The sequence below is a fragment of the Chiloscyllium punctatum genome, chromosome 15 (assembly GCF_047496795.1).
Source record: "Chiloscyllium punctatum isolate Juve2018m chromosome 15, sChiPun1.3, whole genome shotgun sequence".
Classification (NCBI taxonomy): Eukaryota; Metazoa; Chordata; class Chondrichthyes; order Orectolobiformes; family Hemiscylliidae; genus Chiloscyllium; species Chiloscyllium punctatum.
Genome location: NC_092753.1, coordinates 51132145 through 51155981, shown reverse-complemented (window position 1 = coordinate 51155981; position 23837 = coordinate 51132145). Strand labels below are relative to the sequence as shown.

The following is a 23837-nucleotide window of genomic DNA, read 5'->3' as shown; positions in this document are numbered from 1 at the left end:
TTTGGGGACTCGTCATCGGGATTTGAACAGATTTGGGCTCTCATCCGTGATTTGAACAGGTTTAGATAAATCCATTCTGAGATTTGGACAAAATCAGTACAATTACAACATTTAAAAGTCATTTGGATAGGTATATGAATAGGAAGGATTTGGATTGATAAGGGCCAGGAACAGGCAGATGGGACTAGTTTAATTTGGGATTATGTTCGGCATGGACTGGTTGGACTGAAGGGCTTGTTTCATGTTGTATGACTCTATGACTCTATAACTTTATGTATCAGTCCTGGTAATAATGGTAAGACACAAACAATGTTTTGCACCCTGGAAAAATTCACCTTAGTTGCCAAAGTTATAAGCACCTTCCAAGGTTCCAAAAACTGCTCACTTCACATGTTGGACCATAAAACATTCCACACCATTATTAAATATGCAACACTGCATTTCATGATTTATAGGGACATGCTAGAGGGCATCCTCATTGCTGCCATGTGTATGATCTCCAACCATATAGGCACCAGAAGACCTGATCAACAAAAATCTAAATCAGGACAATGAAGTGCAGTGTCAACATGGAGGCATTAGACTAGACTGGTGTCGTTGTCAGGGGCATTGATGTGCCATTATTTTGGAGGACACTGTTCAAATGTTATTTACGTTTGCTGTAGCTGCAGGTAATTTTACTGAGAAGCTGCTTTGTCTCTGATATTGCCCACTTAGGCTCGTTAGAATGGTTTCCAAAGGAAAAGGATAAGAAGCTGTGGTCAACCTTGTGTCCGTTGCACTCATGGCTGCTGCAAGAATGGATGAGGAATGCATGCATCTTAAATCGCATCTTAAAAATGCTGGAGCTTATCTCTACTGTGCAACCATATGTGCCTTCTTGATGTGGCGAATATGCAAGAGAGCCATAGTCTCATATATTTGACTTATGTGGAAGGTGTACTCTGTCCATAGGTGGAAATCAGTGTAACTTGATGCTTTCCAGCATATCAGCAATGCAGCAACATCTCCTTCCACTGTGTCATACGAGGGATATTAGAAAAAAGGTTTCACATAGGTCAGAGCATTGTATTGGTATAGGTCAGACTGAGGACAATGCTTGATGCTGGGAATCTCTGCTGTGGGCAGTTAGTGGACGTACAGAGGCTGTGGATGGGTGATGAGGATCCTTGACAGTCACAGCATTGTGATGATATTGACATTATTCAGTCAGAACAGCACCCTTGACACCCAGCAGTGTATGGGACAAAGTGATGCAGGAAAGATGCCTTGATGCATGTTGTTCAATGAAACATAATAGTATAGTGTCACCTTTCACTAATTGTGAATGTTTTGATGCTGATGGGGCTAGTAATCATTGTACAATCCCAACTGCAAGTGCATCTTAACACTTTGATCTTTCTATGCAGTTCATGCTGCTTAAAAGTTAAGGATACAATTAGTTGGATACCATCTCATCATCTGATGCTATCATGGGTACAATGGAAAGGATAGCCATCATTCAGATAGGGTTAAAACATCATGTAGAACTCAGGATGGAGAGACTCTGTAGTTGCAGCTAAAATGATATTTTCTCAAAAATAATTAAAAGCGCATATGTTGTTACAACATTAATTATTTACATTGAAGTGTCACCTGTCGCACATGTGTGCCCATTTCCATTCCAATATATTTAGGTGCTGACCCAGGGTCAGCAGTTGGCATGGAGGGACTCTCCCTGTGGTGGAGCCTGTTGCCTTTTGGAGTATTCCTGGGGTATTTCTGGCTAAAGGACCCAACAGTGTGTCCTGCTCAGTGATAGGTTCACCCCAAGGTTCATAGAATCATACAATACAGAAGATGCCTTTTGTTCCATCAAATCTACCACCAAAAATGTATTATTATCTACACTTAATCACACTAGGCCCGTAGCCTTTTAAGTTATGACACTTCAAGTGCTCATCTGAATAGTTTTAAATGCTGAGATTTTTGCTGCATCAACATTCTCCCAGCCAGTGCATTCTAGATCCCTTCCACCCTCTGGGTAAAAAGGTTTTTCCTTAAAATGATCTCTAAACCTCCTATCTTTTATTTTAAAATGTCCATTGTTATTGACCCTTCAACTAAGGGGAACAGTTTTCTATTCACCCTGTTGTGACCCCCTCAATCATATGCACTTCTTTAAGGACCCCCCTCAACATTCTTGGCTCCAGAGAAAACAACTGAAGCTTATTCAGCCTTTTTTTTAGTAGCTAAAATGTTCCATCCTTGGCAGCAACCTGGTGAATCTCCATTGCACGCCATTCAATGCAATTACATCCTTTCTTTAGTTGTTGACCAGAACTGCACATAGTGCTCCAGTTCTGGCCCAACCAAAATTCTGTACAATTCCAACATAACCAGCCTGCTTTTATAATCTGTGCCACAACTGATAAAGGCAAGGTGACTCATATGCCTTTTAACTAGTCTTATTAATCTGTCCTGTCACCTTCATGGATCTGTGGACATGTGCCCCAAGATCCCTAAGTTCCTCCAAGCTTCTTGTCTCTCTCCTTTCATTGAATACTCCCTTGTCTTGTTCCCTCTTCTAAAGTGTATGAATTTAAATTTATCAGGGTTAAACTTCATTTGTCACTGATTTACCCATCTGATCAATCTGTTGATAGCTTCCTGTAGCCTAACAGCTTCTTCCTCATGGTCAACCACCGAGCCAACCTTTGAGTCATCTGCAAACTTACTTATCATCCCTCTCACTTTCTCATCTGCATCATTTATGAATATCACAATTAATAAAGGACCCATCACTAATCTTGTTACATATTAGTCTCCAGTCACACAAGCAATCTTCTACCACTGCCCTATCCTATCATTAAGCTAATTTTTGATCAATCTTGCCAAGTTACCCTGGATCCCATGAGCTTCTACCTTCTTTACCATTTTCCTATGTGGAACTTTGTTAAAGGCATTGCTGAAATCCATATAAACAACATTAACTGCCTTATTCTTGTTCAAACACTTGGTCACCCCCTCAAAATTTCACCAAATTTGTTTGGCATAATCTCCCTCTAACTAAATCATGCTAACTGTCCTTGATCAAACATACCTGTCTAAATCTAGGTTAATTTTCCTTTTCACTATTTTCTCTAATAGGTTTCCTACATGAGATTAGACTCATTGTTTTTGTAGTACCCTGGTCTATCTCTACTACCCTTATTCTAAACTGGAAGCCAACTTAAAAATTTGGATCAGGTCCCCTGTAATTTCCTTCCTTTTCTCCCACAACAGCCTGGGATACAATTCATCCAGACCACAGGATCTGTGCACTTTTAAATTTGCACAAACCTCCTTGCTTCTTATATCAGTCTGTTCTAGAACTTCATAGTCTGTCTTCTTGAGTTCTCTATTGCATTCTCCTTCTCCCAAGTAAGGATAGATGTGAAGTCCACCACTCCACCAGTATCCTCTAGTCTCATGCACAGATTGCTTCCTTGATCCCTAATAGGCCCTATCAAGTTCCCTGGTTATTCTGTTCCCCTTGATATTTTCTCATGCCCTGTCTTTGCTTTCCTATTGCTTTCTTGAGATCCCCCATGCACTTCTTGTATTCCACTAGGCTTCCATTGTTTTGCTCCGTTTGTACCTGTTAGACATTTCTCTTTTTCTTTTTATTTGGTCCTGAATATTCGTAGAGATCTTTGGTTCTCTGGGCTTCGTGCTTCTATATTTCAACCTAAAGGGGCCATATTGGGCCTGTACTCCTCCCAATACCTTTTTGAAGGCCTCCCACTGTTTTACTGGAGACTTACCCTGAACTAGCTGTCCTAGTCTACTTTGGACAGATCCTGCTTTATTTTAATAAAATCTACCTTCATTCTAAAAATGTTTTTTGCAAACCATTTTTCTCATTTTCCATAACATATTTAAAACTTGCAGTGTTGTGATCAATAAAATGCTTCACTTCAAACACCTATCCGGCTTCATTTCCCAGAAAGAAGATCCAGCCCTGCACAGTCCCTTCTATATGTAAACAAAAAGCTCTCCTATGTACATGTCAAGAAATTTGCCCCTTCTAAACCCTTTATACTATGATTATTCCAATTAATACTGGGATGATCAAAATCCCCTAATATAATCATCCTGTTATGAATTTTACACACCATAGTGAATTAACTACATGTCTGCTTCTTAGTGGCCATTGACTGTTTTGGAGGACTGTAATAAATTCCTAACAGTGCGGCTGCCCCCTTTCTGTTCCTTAATTCTATGCAGAAAGTCTCATTTTACAACCCTTCCAAGATACTATCCCTCCTTAGAAATAACTGTCTCCATTATAATAATGTGACTCACCTCCACTGTTGCACCATTCCCTGCCCTGCCTGAAGATAATATACCCCAGAAGATTAAGCTGCCAATAACGAATGAATGGAATTTAATTTTTAGAAAATGAATTCATGGGATGTTGGCTTCAGTGGCTGAGCCAGCATTTATTTTCCATCTTTACTTAGCCTTGATAGGACTTCGGTGACCTTCCATCTTGTACTGCTAGAGTATTTCATGTAGGTGCATCCACAATGCTGTTAGGCATGCAAGTCCAGGACTTTGACTCTGTGACACTGAGGGAATTGTGATATTTTTCAAATGGGCTGGTGAGTGGCTTGAAGGGTAACTTGTAGGTGATGTTCCCATGTGTCTGCTGTCCTTGTCCTTCTCAGCGACAGTGGTTGAGGGTTTGAAAAATGCTATCTAAGGAACCATGGTATATCCTGCAATACATCTTGTATATAAGGCACGCTGCTGCTGCTGCTGTTGCTACTGAGTGTCAGTGGTGGAGGGACTGGATGCTTGTGGATATTGTGCTGAGAAGCAGTCTGCTTTATCCTGAATGGTATCAAGCTTTCTATAATGTTATTGGAGCTGTACTCACCCAGGCAGTAGGAAGAATTCCATCACTTCGCTGATTGGTGCCTTGTCCAGGGAGACTTATTGTTGTAGGATTCCTAGCTGCTGATCTGCACTTATAGCCACGGTATTTATGTGGCTAACCCCTTTTGGTTTTTGGCCAGTGGTAACCTCCAGGATGGCAATAATATGTCATGGTAATGCCATTGAATGCCATAGGCTGATGCTTAGATTCTCTCTTGTTGGAAATAATGATTGTCTGCCACATGTCTGATGTTTATTACGTGCCACTTAGCAGCCCAAACATGGAAGTTATCCAGATCTTTCTGCATTTGGACATAGACTGCTTCAGTACCTGTGGAGTCAGAAATCATCACCTGATGTTCCCACTATTGACCTTGTGATGGAGGGGCCATCATTGATGAAGCAGCTGAAGATATTTGGGTCTTGGTCATCACTCTGAGAAATGCCTGTAGCGAAGTCCTCCAGTTGAGATTACTAACCACCAATAAGCATTTTCCTTTGTGTATGACTGCAATTAGGGCAGAATTTTCCCTTTGATTCCCATTGTTCTAGTTTTGCTAAGACTCCTTGATGCCTCACTGGGTCAAAGACTGCCTTGATGTCAAGGGCAGTCACTTCCACCTTGCCACTAGAATTCAGCTCTAATTTCCATTTTTGAAGCAAGGTTGTAATGAGGTCAGGAGCTGAGTGGCCTTGGTGGAACCTAAAATGGGCATCAGTAAGGTTCTGCTCAGCATGTGTTGCTTAATAGCACTGCTGATTACTCCTGTATTGCTTTACTGTTGATTAAAAGTAGACTAATGGAATGGTAATCAGCTGAGATGCATTTGTCCTGATTTGTTTGGGCCCAGGGCATACCTTGGCAATTTTTGACATTGCCGGGTAGATGCCAGTGCAGTCAGTAGATCTACTGACAACTTGATAACATGCTTGGCAATTTGTGGGGTATGTCTTCAATACAAATGCCAGTTTATTGACCTGAAGTCTTTGCAGTATCTAGTGCCTTCAGTCATTTCTTGATATCCCATAGAATGAGCTGAAAATGTGTTGCTGGAAAAGCACAGCAGGTCAGGCAGCATCCAAAGAACAGGAGAATCGACATTTTGGGCATAAGCCCTTCTTCAGGAATGAGGAAAGTGTGTCCAGCAGGCTAAGATAAAAGGTAGGGAGGAGGGACTTGGGGGAGGGGTGTTGGAAATGCGATAGGTGGAAGGAGGTCAAGGTGAGGGTGATGGGGCGGAGAGGTCAGAAACAAGATTGCAGGTTAGGAAGGCGGTGCTGAGTTCGAGGGATTTGACTGAGACAAGGTAGGGGGAGGGGAAATGAGGGAACTGGAGAAATCTGAGTTCATCCCTTGTGGTTGGAGGGTTCCTCGGCGGAAGATGAGGCGCTCTTCCTCCAACCGTCGTGTTGCTATGGTCTGGCGATGGAGGAGTCCAAGGACCTGCATGTCCTTGGTGGAGTGGGAGGGGGAGTTGGAAGTGTTGAGCCATGGGGTGGTTGGGTTGGTTGGTCCAGGTGTCCCAGAGGTGTTCTCTGAAACGTTTCGCAAGTAAGTGGCCTGTCTCCCCAATATAGAGGAGGCCACATCGGGTGCAGCGGATGCAATAAATGATGTGTGTGGAGGTGCGGGTGAATTTGTGGCGGATATGGAAGTATCCCTTGTGGCCTTGGAAGGAAGTAAGGGGGGAGGTGTGGGCGCAAGTTTTGCATTTCTTGTGGTTGCAGGGGAAGGTGCCGGGAGTGGAGGTTGGATTGGTGGGGTGTGTGGACCTGACGAGGGAGTCACTGAGGGAGTGGTCTTTTCGGAACGCTGATAGGGGAGGGGAGGGAAATATATCCCTGGTGGTGGGGTCCACTCCCGGCACCTTCCCCTGCAACCACAAGAAATGCAAAACTTGCCCCCACACCTCCCCCCTTCCTTCCCTCCAAGGCCCCAAGGGATACTTCCATATCCGCCACAAATTCACCTGCACCTCCACACACATCATTTATTGCATCCGCTACACCTGATGTGGCCTCCTCTATATTGGGGAGACAGGCCGCCTACTTGCGAAACATTTCAGAGAACACCTCTGTGACACCCGGACCAACCAACCCAATCACCCCGTGGCTCAACACTTCAACTCCCCCTTCCACTCCACCAAGGACATGCAGGTCCTTGGACTCCTCCATCGCCAGACCATAGCAACACGACGGTTGGAGGAAGAGCGCCTCATCTTCCGCCTAGGAACCCTCCAACCACAAGGGATGAACTCAGATTTCTCCAGTTCCCTCATTTCCCCTCCCCCCACCTTGTCTCAGTCAAATCCCTCGAACTCAGCACCGCATTCCTAACCTGCAATCTTCTTCCTGACCTCTCCACCCCCACCCCACTCCGGCCTATCACCCTCACCTTGACCTCCTTCCACCTATCGCATTTCCAACGCCCCTCCCCCAAGTCCCTCCTCCCTACCTTTTATCTTAGCCTGCTGGACACACTTTCCTCATTCCTGAAGAAGGGCTTATGCCCGAAACGTCGATTCTCCTGTTCCTTGGATGCTGCCTGACCTGCTGCGCTTTTCCAGCAACACACTTTCAGCTCTGATCTCCAGCATCTGCAGTCCTCACTTTCTCCTCCATCCCATAGAATGAGACAAGTTGTGGAACGGCTGGTATCTGAGATGCTGTGGACTTCTGAATGATGCAGTTTCCCTGAGCAATAAGCTGTCGAATCAACTGAGAAAATTATTTTACACAAGTATTCTGTAATGAGGCACAGTTCATTTGTAATATCCTGATTATAATACATTTGAATTCTATATTAAACTTGTTAAATGGCATACTTAATCACAAAGATGAACATTACATTTTTTAAAAATCAGTTATATAGTTAGGACTTAATTATGGTTGTTTTGTATTAAATTGACTACAGGGTATTCACTAAATAGACAGTGGGAAAGCATTAAGGAACAATTCAAAATCTTCAACAAAAATACATTTCAATGAAATACAAGTCCTCAGTGAGAAAGATCCATTCATGGCTTACAAGGGAGGTTACATGAGTACACTGTAAGCAATCAAATCTACATAAGAAGTAGGAGCAGGAATAGGCAATTCACCCCTTTTGAGCCTACTCTGCCATTTAACACAATAATGCCTGGTTTCATCTTGGCCTTGACTCCACTCTCCTGCCCACTCCTCATTACACTTTATCCATGACTAATTAAAAGTCTTGTCTATCTCAAATTTATTCATGCTGCAACATTCATTGCAGAATTTCACAGATCTGTGACCCTTTGAGAGAATTAATTCCCCTCATCGCTGCTTTAAGTCTGCCCCCCCCCAGCCTAAAATTATGACAAGTCATTCAAGATTGCCCCACAAGAGGAAACATCCACTCTACATCTACTTTGTGAAACTCCTTTTGCATTTTGTATACTTCAATTATTATCTTATTTCATTCTTTAAAAACTTGAGTTTAGGCCTAAATTGCTCAATCTGCCCTCATAAGGCAAGAGTTTCATCTCTGGACCAAAACTGTAAGCCGTACTCCATATGCAGTCTTACTAATGCTTTGTACAGATAAAACAACACTTCCCTACTTTTATACTCCATTTCTTTAACAATAAATGCCCACTTTATTACCTCCTGTACCTCCACACTAGCTTGGGATAATAGACAGTATAAGCTTAAAAGAAGCTTTTAAAGTGGCAATGGTTTTTTTCTTTGGGAGTATTTTTGAAATTGAAAGAGCCACCACATGAGGGTAAACTAGCCAGGAATACAAAACAGATTGTATGATATTTTACACATATATAACAAGTAAAGGAGTAGCTATAGTAAAAGTTAGCCCCTTAGAAGCAGAGACAGAGGGAATTATCATGGAAATTGAGAAAATGGCAGAAACATTGAGCACATATTTTGTATGCTTTCACAGCAGTAGACGCAAATTACATCTCAGAAATAGAGAGTAACTCTGGCTTTGTGTGCATGGAAGCTAATGTCATTAATATTGGCAGAGAAGAAAGAGATTGAAAGGTATAGAACAGGGAGAAGTAGAGGTTATTTGTAAGATGTTTAGATCTGAACACAAGGGAGGTAATAGTTGATGAATATACTACCAGTGTTAATAACTCAAGCGAAGACCATGCCAACATTTAATAAGTTGGAGAAATAATTGAAGGGAAAGGGAAGGGATAGAAGAACAGATAGGCACTTGAAACTAGTAACACTGTGGAGGACAAAATAACATTGGTTAGTTCAAATTGTAATTTTATGGTTTTATTGTTTTATTAGGATGAATCTCGAGATATGATGGTGTATGTATATCATTCTCTGAAAAATAGCAGAGAGAACCACATGATGGGAGCTGAGGATAATGAAGAAGAAGAAAGTTTTCGGGTGAGAATGCTTCTCCTTTCTTAAAACTTAACTTAATGTGTTTAAGATTTACTTGAACTCCCACACTTTTCAGGTTGAGGAGGAGGGAAAACCAGTATGATTTAAAGGTATATAATCCAACAATAGAATTATGGGAACTTAAAGACAGATGTAGCCTTGAAGGCGTCCAGCTTATTCAGACTTGAGCTGTGACCTACCGCCAAACACCCACCTTCCCCATAATCCTTATTATCTTTGGTTAATAGAATTAGATTACTTACAGTGTGGAAACAGGCCCTTCGGCCCAACAAGTCCACACCGACCTGCCAAAGCGCAACCCACCCAGACCCATTCCCCTACATTTACCCCTTCACCTAACACTACGGGCAATTTAGCATGACCAATTCACCTAACCTGCACATTTTTGGACTGTGGGAGGAAACCGGAGCACCCGGAGGAAACCCACGCAGACAAGGGGAGAATGTGCAAACCTTGCCTGAGGCAGGAATTGAACCCGGGTCTCTGGCGCTGTGAGGCAGCAGTGCTAACCACTGTGCCACCGTGCTGCCCTCTCAATCTCAGTTTTGCAATTAACAAATAATCCAGCATCAATTGAGAGTTATAACTTAATTTGCGTTTTGTGTGTAAAATTGTTTCCTATCTTCATACCTTGAGGGTCCTGACTAATAAATCTAATGTTTAGGCTATCTCCCTTGAGTCTAGATTCTTCAATCCATTGAAACAGTATAGATATAGGGAAAAAAATTTATGAACTTCATTTTGCACACCTCTTAAATCTAATTTTTAACAGAATACACCATAATTTATGTAATGTACTCATAATTTAACCCTTGGAATCTGGGTATCAGTTGATCTACATCATGTTGCCTCCTAGATAAATAGATGATGTTCTTCCTAAAATGTGGGGCTGTATTTTTAAAACAGTTTGGAGTCAAATTTAAGGTGGTGGAACCAGCAAGTTTGTGCCAGTAGCCTCTGTTAATTCACCACTAGGATCCTGACTCCAAGTTATTTTGAACCTGGCCAGTGCAGGTTGGATCGGGATATCCAGTTAGCAATAAATCAGACTAAATTGTTCCAGGGCATTGTGGTAGGTTCAGGATTGGGAGGTAAAAACAGTGAATGCAGATGCTGAAAACCAGATTCTGGATTAGTGGTGCTGGAAGAGCACAGCAGTTCAGACAGCATCCAAGGATTGGGACACAATAGTGTTATGTATTTGTGTGTGTTGCCTTTTTAAGACAGTGAGTCAGGTGACCTGGAGGGAGGAGTTAGAGGAGCAGTCTAGCATCTGAGAGAGGTGGCTGAGGAAATAGCGGAGGCATTGGTTGAGATCTTTCAAGAGTCACTGGAGTCACGGAAAGTCCCGGATGATTGGAAGATCGCGGTTGTAACCCCATTGTTCAAGAAAGGATCAAGACAAAAGATGGAAAATTATAGGCCAATTAGCCTAACCTCGGTTGTTAGTAAAATTCTAGAATCCATCATTAAGGATGAGGTTTCTAAATTCTTAGAAGAGCAGAGTCTGATTAGAACAAGTTAACATGGATTTACTAAGGGGAGGTCATGCCTGACAAACCTGTTGGTATTCTTTGAAGAGGTGACAGGTAGGTTAGACCAGGGAAACCCAGTGGATGTGGTCTATCTAGACTTCCAAAAGGCCTTTGATAAGGTGCCACACGGGAGGATGCTGAGCAAGGTGAGGGCCCATGGTGTTCGAGGTGAGCTACTGGGATGGATTGAGGATTGGCTGTCTGACAGAAGGCAGAGAGTTGGGATAAAAGGTTCTTTTTCAGAATGGCAGCCGGTGACAAGCGGTGTCCGCAGGGTTCAGTGTTGGGGCCACAGCTGTTCGCATTATATATTAATGATCTGGATGAAGGGACTGGGGGCATTCTAGCGAAGTTTGCTGATGATACGAAGATAGGTGGACAGGCAGGTAGTACTGAGGAAGTGGGGAGGCTGCAGACGGGTCTAGACAGTTTGGGAGAGTGGTCCAGGAAATGGCTGATGGAATTCAACGTGATCAAATGCGAGGTCTTGCACTTTGGCAAAAAGAATAAAAGCACAGAATACTTTCTAAGCGGTGAGAAAATTCGTAAAGCCAAAGTACAAAGGGATCTGGGAGTGCTAGTCGAGGATTCTCTAAAGGTCAACATGCAGGTTGAGTCTGTGATTAAGAAAGCGAATGCAATGTTGTCACTTATCTCAAGAGGGTTGGAATATAAAAACACCATTGTGCTACAGAGACTTTATAAAGCTCTGGTTAGGCCCCATTTGGAGTACTGTGTCCAGTTTTGGTCCCCACACCTCAGGAAGGACATACTGGCACTGGAACGTGTCCAGCGGAGATTCACACGGATGATCCCTGGAATGGTAGGTCTAACATATGATGAACGGCTGAGGATCCTGGGATTGTATTCATTGGAGTTTAGAAGATTAAGGGGAGACTTAATAGAGACGTACAAGATAATACATGGCTTGGAAAGGGTGGATGCTAGGAAATTGTTTCCGTTAGGTGAGGAGACTAGGACCCGTGGACACAGCCTTAGAATTAGAGGGGGTAAATTCAGAACAGAAATGCGGAGACATTTCTTCAGCCAGAGAGTGGTGGGCCTGTGGAATTCATTGCCGCAGAGTGCAGTGGAGGCCGGGACGCTAGATGTCTTCAAGGCAGAGATTGATAGATTCTTGTTGTCTCGGGGAATTAAGGGCTACGGGGAGAATGCAGGTAAGTGGAGTTGAAATGCCCATCAGCCATGATTGAATGGCGGAGTGGACTCGATGGGCCGAATGGCCTTACTTCCACTCCTATGTCTTATGGTCTTATCACCTGTGGAGCTGAGAGGATACACAATAAAGTATTCCTTTTTCAGGTTTATCCTCCATCTATGTTATGTTCTATTTCTGGTTTTAGTGAACCACAAACACAACTGTTGACACGGACTGGATCCGGGCCACAAATTGCAAACTATGTCTAAATGCCCTTTTTTTAATCGGGGGGAATGATGGCACAGGATTATGGAGATACTGTCGAGGGAAGTGATCACGAGGGAATTCGGGCTGCAGTCGACGCAAGGGAAGCGGGCTGAGAGCAGTTGTTGTGAGGGGTCTCAGGCCTCAGCCAACCGCTGAAAAAGGGAGTACTCACTCAGAAACTTATCAGAGTCATGGCAGAGAGCAGTCACGAGGGAACTCGGGCTGCAATTGGCTACTAAACTCGAATGGCAGAAAAACACAGTGGCGGGCCAGTTTGGAGTGATGCAACTGTTTGATGAAGAGACAGAATGTTGGAAGCTATGCACCAAAAATTTTGCTGTGTATTTAAATGTGAATGAGGTGGCTGAAGACATAATGCACCAGTTTCCTTCAGTGCCTTTAGGAGCACGACCTTCATGATTCTAATGAGTCTGGTGTAGACAGAGAAACCCGTAAAAAAGACATACGAAGAACTTTGCAAAGAGTTGGGAGTTATTTTGCATCAAAGCCACTGATAACCAGAGAACGTTTCCACTTTTACAAACATGTACAGCACAAAAGAGATTGCATCACCCAGTTTGTGGTCTCCTTAAAGAGGTTAGTGGAACACTATGAATTCGAGGGTTCCTCCAAGATGCCTTGTGGGACTGTGGTTTGTTGCGTCCAACACAAAGCCATCCAGTAGAAGCTACTGACAAGGAGAGATCTGGATTTCAAGGCAGTTTTTGAAATTGCTGCCACGATAAAGCAGCACAGTTGAGTGACGACACCTGGGTGCATAGAATAGCAGAAATTCAGCAGAGTGCAGTGTCAACCATGGAATGCTGCTCATGTCACAAGAGTGGCCGTAAGGAGTCAACATGTTAGACTGGAGAAGCCCAGTGCCATAAGTATAAGTTAGTGGGCCATGTTGCCTGAAATTGCTGGGTACAAATCAAGTAGGAGAAGGGTAAATAATTCAGAGGACAAGCGAAAGGAGAATAATTATGAGGACAAGACATAAGGTACAAATTGCCAGCCAGGGAGTAGACTGAGCATCAGCTGGGTTTGTGAGAGAAATAGAGGCCCAGAGTCAGCAGAGTTTTTGTGATGTTGATCATATCTGGGTTCTTCCCAAATTAGAAGGTGAGACAGTGAAAGTGCAATGGATACAAATGCAGCGGAGTCTCTGACACTGCCATTGAAGCCTGCCAAGATTATACTGCAGTCATACACTGGATGAGTGCTGCCACCGAAGAGCTCTATGCTGGTAAAAGTACAGCTAAGGCACCAATGTACCAAACTGTCTCCATACTTAGCAACAGGCAGCTACTCAGCATTATTCTGATGCTCCTGGTTGCAGAAACTAAAGTTAAATTGGGGCATGGTTAATAGGGTGGTAGACTCAAAAACGAATTTGCAAGAGATTTTGAACATGTATATGGCTGTCTTCTGGGAAACCCTGGGGAAAATGAAAGGAGTAGAAATTAAACTTCGTTTGAAGAGGGAAGCTTGTCCAAGGAGCCTGAAGGCACATCCAGTACTGTACACCATCCAGCCTACAGTGGAGGTGGAACTGGGACCGCTTATGAACTTGGAAGCATTAGAATCAGAAACTACCGGTGAATGGGCCAGTCCTATCTTAAAAACAGATTGTGCAGATCAGGTGTTGTGGTGATGTTAAGGTCACAGCCAACTCTGCCCTGTGTGTGGATCAATACCCACTTCCATGCATTGAGGACCTGCTCATTGGACTGGCCGGGGAAAGAAATTCTCAAAAATGGATCTGTTGCGGGTGGTGGTCATGAAGGAGTCCCAGCTACCATTGACACAATAGTGACGTGAAGGGGACCATTCAGCTACAAGCAACTGCCTTTTGGCATCACAGGAGCACTGGTTCTATTCCAGATAGTAATGGACTAATTTTTGAGTGGATTGCTGTATGTCCAGTATTAAGTGGATGATATTTTGGGCCTTAAAATGGTCTTCCCCTTGTTTCTATGCCTCATTGTTGTAGAAATATATTGTGACTGTACTTGAGAAATTCGCTACATTTATAACATAGGAATGGAAAAAAAGACTGCTCAGTCCCTTGAGCCTGTTCAGTTGTTCACTTAGATTATTGCTAATGTGTAACTCATGGTCATTTCCCTGCTCCTACTCTGTACCCTTACCAAAGTCAGGCTTGAAAATTTCAGTTGTCCCAGCATTCACAACCTTTTAAGGATGGTTTTCCACAGTTTCACTCTCCAATGTGTGAAGAAGTGCTTCCAGATTCCTCTTCTGAATGATCTGACTCTTCTTGTACAATACTGGCCTTTTTTCTGGATTTCCCGAACAGAGCAGACCCTATTTCATGTACCCTATCAAATCCCTTTATCAGCATATTGATTAGCTTGTTCCTAGACATTAAAACTTGAGGGAATACAAACCAGGCTTGTATACACTACCTTAATAATTTAACACTTCCAATCGTGTATGAGGTTGGTAAGACTCCATTGTACTCCTTCTAAACCCAAACTGGATGCAGAATTCCAGATGGGGTCTGAGTAAACATCTAGGCGAAAGTGAGGACTGCAGATGCTATAGATTAGAGTCAGGAATGTGGTGCTGGAAAAGCACAGCAGGTCAGGCAGCATCCAAGGAGCAGGAAAATCGACGTTTCAGGCAAAAGCTCTTTTGCCCGAAATGTCAAATTTCCAGCACCACACTCTCAACTCTGAGTAAATATCTGCACAGCTTGGACATAGCTACCCTTTAGGTTGCTGCTTTCATAGAGCGAAGACCAACATGCACTGGCCTTTCAGTGACCCTACATTCAGTTGTTGTAGATGTTCATAAAGTGATGGTGTACCAAGTTGCTAATATCAAGCAGACAGTGCTGGAGCTCCACTGACTTCTAAAGGAAAATGTATTTAGAGGGGTATTTGATGTGTACAATACAAGCTTGGATATATGCAGCTTATAATGGAATAATATACTTAAGAAATATTTTGGGATGGGAAGTGAGATGTCTGAAGGAGGCTGAGATGGCTGACTTGACACCTCTGACTGAAGGCTGTTGCAGCTACGTCAGTGTTATGTGATGCACTGATGTGGTTAACTGATTATCATTTAAGCTGGGTATATTTGTGGAGCTGCCTCCTCCAGTGAATTGTTAAATTGACCACCATCATTCACATCTGGATGTGGCGGAGCTTAGATTTGATCTGTTGATTGTGGAATCATTTAGCTTTGTCTGTCAAAAATTTGCATATTTTCAAAATAAGGGTTGGAACCCAAAAAGTTTTAGTTTAAAACTTAAGATTTGATTTCCATTTTGTTATCGTCTAATATCTGAATATACATTGAAATACCAGCTAGAAATTTACCCGGCACCATTCCCCATCATTTCCTCCACTACATCAATGACTGTATCAGCACTACCTGATGCTCTCACAAGGAGGTTGAACTTTAGTAACACTTTCCACCTGACCTCAAGTTCACCTGGACCATCTCGGACACCTCCCTCCACTTCCTGGACCTCTCCATCTCCATTTCCAGTGACTGACTCAACGTGGATATCTACTACAAAACCACTGACTCCCAAAGCCACCTGGATTACACCTCCTCCCACCCTGCTTCCTGTAAAAATGCTATCCCTTATTCCCAATTCCTCTGCCTTTGCCCCATCTGCTCCCATGAAGACCAATTCGATCATAGAACATCACAGATGGCCTCCTTCTTCAAAGACCGCAATATCCCCTCCCATGTGATCGTCTATGACCTCCAGTGCATCTCTTCCACTTCCCGCACCTCTGCCTTCAAACTCCACCTCTCCAATAGCAACAAGGACAGAACACCCCTGGTCTTCACCTTCCACCCCCCAACCTCAGGACACATTGCATCATCCTCTGCCATTTCCACCACCTGCAAACAGACCCCACCATCAAGGATATGTTTCACTCCCCACCCTCCACTTATGGCACCTTCTCACCGCAAGAAGTGAAAAGCCTGCACCCACACCTCCACCCTTACCTCCGTCCAAGGCCCCAAAGGATCCTTCCACGTCTGACAGAGAATTACCTGCTTCCTGTCATCTACTTGTCCATTGCTACCGATGTGGTCTCCTCTATACTGAGGAGACAGGATGCCAATTTGTGGAACGTTTCAGAGAGCATCTCTGTGGGACACGCACTAAACAACTACATCGCGCTGTGGCCGAAAACTTTAATTCCCCCTCCCACTCTGCCAAGGGCATGCATGTGCTGGGCTTCCTCTGTTTCCAAACCCTAATTGCCTGTCGCCCGGACGAAGAATGCCTCATTTTCCGCCTTGGGACCCTCCAACTACTTGGGATCAATGTGGATTTCACCACTCTCCTCATTTCCCCATCTCCCACCTTATCCCAGATCCAACCCTCTAACTCGGCACTGACCTCTTGAACTGACCTATCTGTCCATCTTCCTTTCCACCTATCCACCCCACCCTCCTCTCCGATCTATCACCTTCACCCCACCACTTCATCTATCTATTTCATTCCCAGCTACCTCCCCCTCCAGCCCCACCCCCGTCCCATTAATCTCTCCGCCCCCTTGGGCCACAAATCTCATTCCTGCTGAAGGGCTTATGCTCAAAACGCCGATTCCCCTGCTTCTTGGATGCTGCCTGACCGACTGTGCCTTTCCAGCACCACACACTTCAACACGAACCACTCAATAAAAGCATCAAGCTTTTGGAATTTGCAGCCCTTGCCATACAGGCTTCTTGCCACTGGAGGCTGCAAGTGAGCTTTGTTCAATATAAGTACCAGGATATTGTAGCAAGTTGGCACTTTGCAGCTGCTTACGTTTTAGCAAATGTTAATGGTCTGTTCAATGGTGTTAACTAAAGATTTATGTTATACACTTGCTTGGCACAATTTCCTTTGTAATTTGTTTCACAAAAGAAAACTGCTGTAAAGATGACAACAGACATTGGATTTCAGTGATTGGGCACAGTGCTTGCACAGGCATTTCATATTTTTCAATCAACCTGACCAGTGATGTTGTTACATACCTCTGGAGCAGTGGGACTTGAATGTAGGTCTTGTGGTTCAGAAGCAAACAAAGGTATCGAAGTATCTGAATGAACAACTCTAACATAATTACACTGGATTTTATTTTCGAGGAATTTCATTAAAGTTGTTTTTGTATGTATTCGACAAGGGAAAACCAATTTAAATCTCTTAGAATCATATTTAAACAGCTGGTTTGCAATTGTCTTTGCCTAACTGCACAACATTGCACCAAACTGTATTGAAAAGTATGGGTTCCACATGAACCTGGTGAAACTGTGAAATGGAAAATGCTGGAAATACTCAGCAGACTACATTGTATTCATGGAAAGAGAAGCATTTCAGATCGTGAATGATTTCTCATCATACTTTCAACAAAAACAAAATGGTAATTGATTGTGCCCCTTTTGGGTGTATACATGTCTATAATTGTCCATACTTAATTATGTAAGTCTATATCAAAAGGCATCTTGAATATCCAACTAAAAAGAATCTAGATAGTGTTGCTGCTGATAGTAGTTAAAATTCCTTATGGTTATTGCACTTGAAATGTTGGAGAACTTTAGGGGTTTTGGTGGTCATTGGTTAAGGAATATGCAGACTTTGACCTACGCTCGTGGAGCTATGATGTGGTTGGTCCATTTAAGTTTTCTGATCGGTGCCAATGAGTGATAGGGACGTAGAGTTAGCCTCTCTATGTAATTAAAAATGGTCGTGATTTGCCACTGTGAAACTTGAATATTGCAAACCATTGATAAGCCCAAGCTTGATTATCATAAGGTCTTGCTACACGTGAGCAAAATTGCTTCAATTCCATTCACAACTCCACAAATAATGAACAGTGTAATCATCCATGATCATCCAAATTTTGACCTTGTAATAGAGAGAAGGCTATCGATGAAAAGGACAGACATGTTTGGACAAAGGACACCACCCCAAAGAACTCTTGCAGCAATGACCTAGAACTAAAATGACATGTTTTCAACAACCACAACCATCCTTTCTGTTCCTGTCCTCTAATTCCTTGGCTCGTTGATTCTACACTTGGTCGCAAATGTTTTTATGTCAAGGCACCTACTCTCACCATACCTAGAGGATAGAGCTCCATTGTTTATTTGAAACAAGACCATAATGAGGTAGAGGTGAACATTGGTGCAAAAGTTGATTTATGTAGGATCATATTAACACCAGTGTTAACAACCACTACTGTCATTCTAGTAATGATGTGCAATAAGCTAATGGGGCTGTAGTAGACTGAATTGAATTTTGTGAACAAAACCAAGCTTTCTTTGGTCAATGTTGTTAGAGCCACCATATATTGTATCAAATCTACTCATCCATTTCTGGATATCATGGAATGAACTGAATTGGCAGAAAGCTGGCTTTTGTGGTAGTGAGAATTGCATAGTTGTTCTTAGTATAAAGTTGAAAAAATATAGAATTACATTCTTCTTTAGTGTTAATGAAGGTGTATAAGCGTACTATACCTTTAAGAGAGTGAAGGACTTGGCAAGCACACACAAAGTGCTGGAGAATTTACAAAGTAACATTTGGTTCAGAACAGATAGCACTGGCTGAGTTGCTATGAGACAAAAACAAATTCGAATTCAGCCAATCAGTTTAAATTATACCCTGAAAAATACCCACATCCCAGTCAAGTTTGAATTGAGTATTTTGACAATCTTAAAAGCCAGTGACACAATGGGGGTATAAGACTGGGGGAAATTGAACAGTTGAGAGGAGAACTGCCAAACCAGCATCTGCAAGCTGTCTAGAGAATAGCTCTCTTAAAGGTACCTTTATCGATCAGTAATCTGTCGAGCAGAATCCCCAACAAGAAGAAGACAAGAAGACAGGAATACAGTGAAGAACCGAAAGCTACCTGATTTTGAGATAAGAAGTTTTGTTTTGTAAATCTTAATCAGGGGTTTTATTGGACTAGTATTGTAGAAGGGGAAGGTGAAAGATAGGTTACAGGAAGGAGTTGTAAATAGTTGTCAATTAATCATTCTCTGTTATACTTTAAGAAATAAAGTTAATTTTTACTTTAAATAATTCTTGGTGTCTTGAATTTTCACAGGTTACTGCACAGGATAAATCTTTTCTGTGTTGCTGGTTTGAATTAAGCAGGAGAGTTTACCCTGTGTTGTAACATTAGGTATGGGCCTGCAGACTCTCCCATGGGGGCTTTCCCACACAACTTAATCTCCTCAGCACTCTGCTTGCTCTGTAGCACCCCAAAACCCTGTGCTGGTCTTGGTCTCTCTTGCTCTCACTCAACCCCCTCTCCTCTTCCCCCCCCCCCCCCCCCCCCCCCCCACCGCGCAACCTTCCCCGCCAGATACTAGAGTCTAGTCCAGACATCTTGCCACTGACTGCCATCTGGGCTCACCAGATACCTTGCTGCAGATGGCAAGAATCCCAATCTGATACAACACCAAGCCCTCAAGCCACTTTCTTGCTTCGGACCTTGAAGAAGCTGCAGCAGTGTTACACCAAATATCTCGCATCAAAGACCCATTGCAGGCCCACAGCTGCTGCCATCGCCGCTGCCTCCATTGCTGAGCTCCCTCCAGAAAGTAAGGTGAAAAAAACCCTAAAAAAATGAGAGAAGAAAGAAAAGAAAAGCAATTGGAGCAGACAAGCCCCAACTCAGGAACATTATTTCGTCACCATCTTGAAAAGAAAATTGGCTAATTGGCCATAAAGTTCTGTTTCCAAGATGACATTTCAGAAGAGGTTCTCTGGGCCAGAAGAACAAAACCTCAAGATTCTAACATAAATCACTAGAATTAGAAAACAGAGAATTGTAAGCTTTTAAATTAAAACATTATCATCAAATTGAAAGCATATCTGTGCACTGATTTTGCAGCAACAAATGGGCCTCAGAGATTGATCTGGTAGACTTGATAAACAAGAGGCTTTAAAGGTTGTTGGTGCTCAGACAAGCTCCACAGTAGGCACTGATTTGTAGCTCGTGACTGTAAAATCTCATCAAGATCGCAGTGTATGACTTGCAAAGCCCTGACTTAAGCCAGACCTCTGATGTTGATCTTATTTCATTCTGTTTCATTATTTAAATGAAACCTAATTTGAGCTTCACCTTCATATGTTTTCTAATGATGTTTATATGAGGGCTTTAGGACCCTGGAGAAATGTTGCAATTCTGTCATAGGGATGGTCCTTGCTGAGCATAAGTAGCATCTTGTGTATGTAGTTATTTGGATAGGACAAGAGAAACGCATTACTGAGAAACACATGGGGTAGACGATCTTGCACTAGGGAATAGAATTTATGAAAAAGTCGTCCAAAATGTAACAGAAGAATTGGGCATTTTCTGATTTGTTTATTGTATTTAATCTTGATATGAGTAGAACAGTGTTATAAAGAACCTATCCGTTTTAAGACAGTTCTTGAGGATACCTTCTGTTCAACCAGTTTGCCTTGAATCCAAACTCTTGGATGGGCTTTTAAACCAAGTGACAAAAGCATAATACTTCCAAGTAACTTTCACCTCATTTCAAAAGAATTTCAAAATCTTAGTGGCATGTATCTAAAATTGGATGAGAAAAGAGCACTTCTTTGTGCCATGTATGACATCTGTCTCAAAAACTGACAATGATCCTTTCATTTATTAGATTGCTATTTGGTTGTTTGGTCATGTTTATTCTTTGAAAAAGCCAGTATTACCATGGTGCAAATATGGCATAATTTTAAGATGATGTTGAATCTTAATAGCAGTCAACTACCTCTTCAGATGTTAATTATCTATATGACAAACTTTATTTTCTAAGAATTGATGCATTCGTGAGTTTTTATACTTTTTTTTAAGGAAGACAAGTGTAAATGTAATTTTGATTATTATGCACAAACAAAAAAAATTGCTTCAATTTAGAGCTAGAACTGCCTGCTTTGGTCTTTATTGCATTCCATTATTCACATTTTAAAAAGAAACTTTCAATATTGTGAAAATTATTAAACCATTTGTTTTTCTCTTCCTTCACACAGGCTCACGGTTTGAGATTTTCATGGTCTCATTTGGAGGCACTGAAACAACTTTGGACAGGTGACACTGTTCCTGTGAATGGTCTCAAACTGGACTCAGATAAAGCTAAAGAGAATCTTGCATTGTGTTTGTGGACAGAAAATTTAATTGAAGTGAGCTAAGTAAACTATGGTTAGAGTTAGCTCATCATTTGAGTGCCTTTTGCGGTTCTATATTACAATAAAACCATAGAACTTAAAAATGTCTGCTTTATGGCGTTTTCATCTTACTACATAGATATTTAGTACTTGCAAAAAAATTCTAAATGTCTTATAGGAAATAAAATTTATTATAGTAGACTTATATTTTCATGTCACAACATATTGCACGTATTCAGTATTTTTTTGTGTCATTTTTCAGTATCGGAGCAAATATGATTCTCTAGTGATACCCTCTCCATCCTCACAAACAATATGACCTTTTATTGTAAAAATTCCTTCATATGCATTTTTTAAAAAAGCTTTCACACCCTTTTTTAAAAAAAAATACATATATGGATAAATATATATGCTTTGCAACCCAGCTTTATTTCTTGGGTTTCCTTTAAGATCAATAATCTTTCAGGTACCTGCTAAGTATGGCAATTAATGAGCAGAACTAACCAAAAGATAATTGGATAGATTTTAAAAATAAAACTAAAAATCTAAAGCTATAGTGCCAAGAGCATTTTTTTCATGAAAAAAACCCCATTGTAATAAACAACTTTACTGAATATTTATTTAGGACATACTACATAGATCTGATTCAGTTGGTAATGTTACACTAATACAGCCAAAATGTAGTATGTAGCTGTGAAACTGTGCGCATTGCTAACCTTTGCTTATCTTTGTTATTTATTTGGATGCTTAAATAGTAAACCTAATAATGTATCATACCTTTGGTATGTTTGGAATATGTGTATGTTTTGAAGATGATTAAATCTTTAAAGAACCTGTTTCTCAAGATTGACACACCTGAATTAAAGAAGAATTCTGAAGCACTAGAGCAAATAATATTTAAACAAAATTGACATTTTTCTCAAAACTTGTTAATGTAAGATATCAACCCTTTATGATCTAATTCAACAATGCATTTCAAGGTGGATGACCACTAATTGAAGCTTCGATAAAACTTTTTTTTTCTCTCATTGTTAGTTCATTTATTTTTAGCTACAAACTTTGGAGCACACGGTTTCTGCAAAAGATTGAGGATGGGGGAAGGGGGCAGAATGCAGGCACTGAGGTCATCAGATTTCTTCCAACTGTGGCCAGGCAAGGCACGTGCCATTAATATTGTATCTGTAGAATTATATACCTTTTATGCATTTGTTGATTTGTTATTTCTGTTTTTGTTTTAATAAAAAAGTTACTATATTTATGGTCTGCTTTCCTTGGATAGTTAACATTGATTACTGCAAAGTATTTAGTTATCTGTGTGAATGCATCAATATTTACAGAAAGCATGTGGATAAAAACATTTGAGAATTGCTATTCTAATTAAAACAAGTTACTGGCAAGTTAAAGTCTGTAGCAATACATTTGTTTTTGTATATTTTTAGTCTGTTCCCATTTGCAAGCCATCTTCATAGATTTAGGCAGACTGTGGAAAAGGATGTTGGGGGGATCTTTTGAATATGGGTTGCGCTTACAGTTTTTCACTCAGGGAAGAAACATTAATGATCAGTAAGTCTCAAGTGATTATATTAGAAAGGAGCTGGGAATTTAGTTTGTTTCATAAGACAGATACATTTGTCTAGTTCATTGTTTTCCATGTTCTTGTATTAGAAAATGTTTGAGTTAAATTGAATCCACAGGCAAAATACTGGTGTAGCTCATGTAGGCCAAGTATCTGAGGGTATGCGTGGCTGAACTAAGTCCTTATCATTATCTGGAATGCCTAGTAACCTTGTATTAGTTGTGCTTAACATTATCAGTATTTTCATAATGTGTTGTATTATTTAAAATTGGCCTCCTAAGGCTACAAGATTGATAACAATCGGGCTCCAGAGGAGAGATTAGGACAGCATCTTGAGATAATGTCCAACTATCCAACATTAGCTATAATTTTTTTTAAAAAAGCTTATTTTTCTAATCAACACATTCAGAGATGTTAATACATACCTATGGAGCAGGTGGGACTTGAACCTTCTGGTCAAGGGTAGTGACTCAACCATTGCTGTGGAGATACTGGCTGTAATATTTCAGTCTTTCTTAGACTTTTGGTATATTGGTGCCAGAGAATTGCAACCATTATGATGTTAAAATGTGTAACCGAAGTCCAATAACTATAAGCAGGTCATTTTAACTTTGATGGTGGGACATTTCTAGAAACATTCATTCAGGCCAAATCAATAGTAATAGGCACAAATATGGGTTAAATGTGAAATCCAGCATGGATTTCTGAAGGGAAAATCATTTTTTACAAGTAAGAATTGCTCCTAATAAATATTAATGATCTAGATTTTTGTATACAAGGCACAATTTCAAAGTCTGTAAATAATGTGAAACTTGGATGCATAGTGAGCCGTGTTGATGG

The 23837-nt window shown here is 41.4% G+C and overlaps 1 protein-coding gene across 6 annotated transcripts in view; it reads left to right on the top strand.

Annotated features, from left to right (window-relative positions):
* The window catches only part of riox2 (ribosomal oxygenase 2), a 73585-nt gene that overhangs the window by 39434 nt on the left and 10314 nt on the right, over positions 1-23837 (top strand). For 4 of the 6 annotated variants that reach the window (XM_072585088.1, XM_072585091.1, XM_072585089.1 and 1 more), the window contains exons 9-11: positions 9181-9285; positions 21287-21344; positions 22457-22675. In XM_072585088.1, the coding sequence (XP_072441189.1) occupies positions 9181-9285; positions 21287-21344; positions 22457-22659 (366 nt within the window). In that variant the 3' untranslated portion in view covers positions 22660-22675. Of the gene's footprint in view, positions 1-9180; positions 9286-21286; positions 22676-23837 lie in introns of those variants that run through there. The other 2 variants (XM_072585093.1, XM_072585094.1) reach the window with 2 other exon arrangements.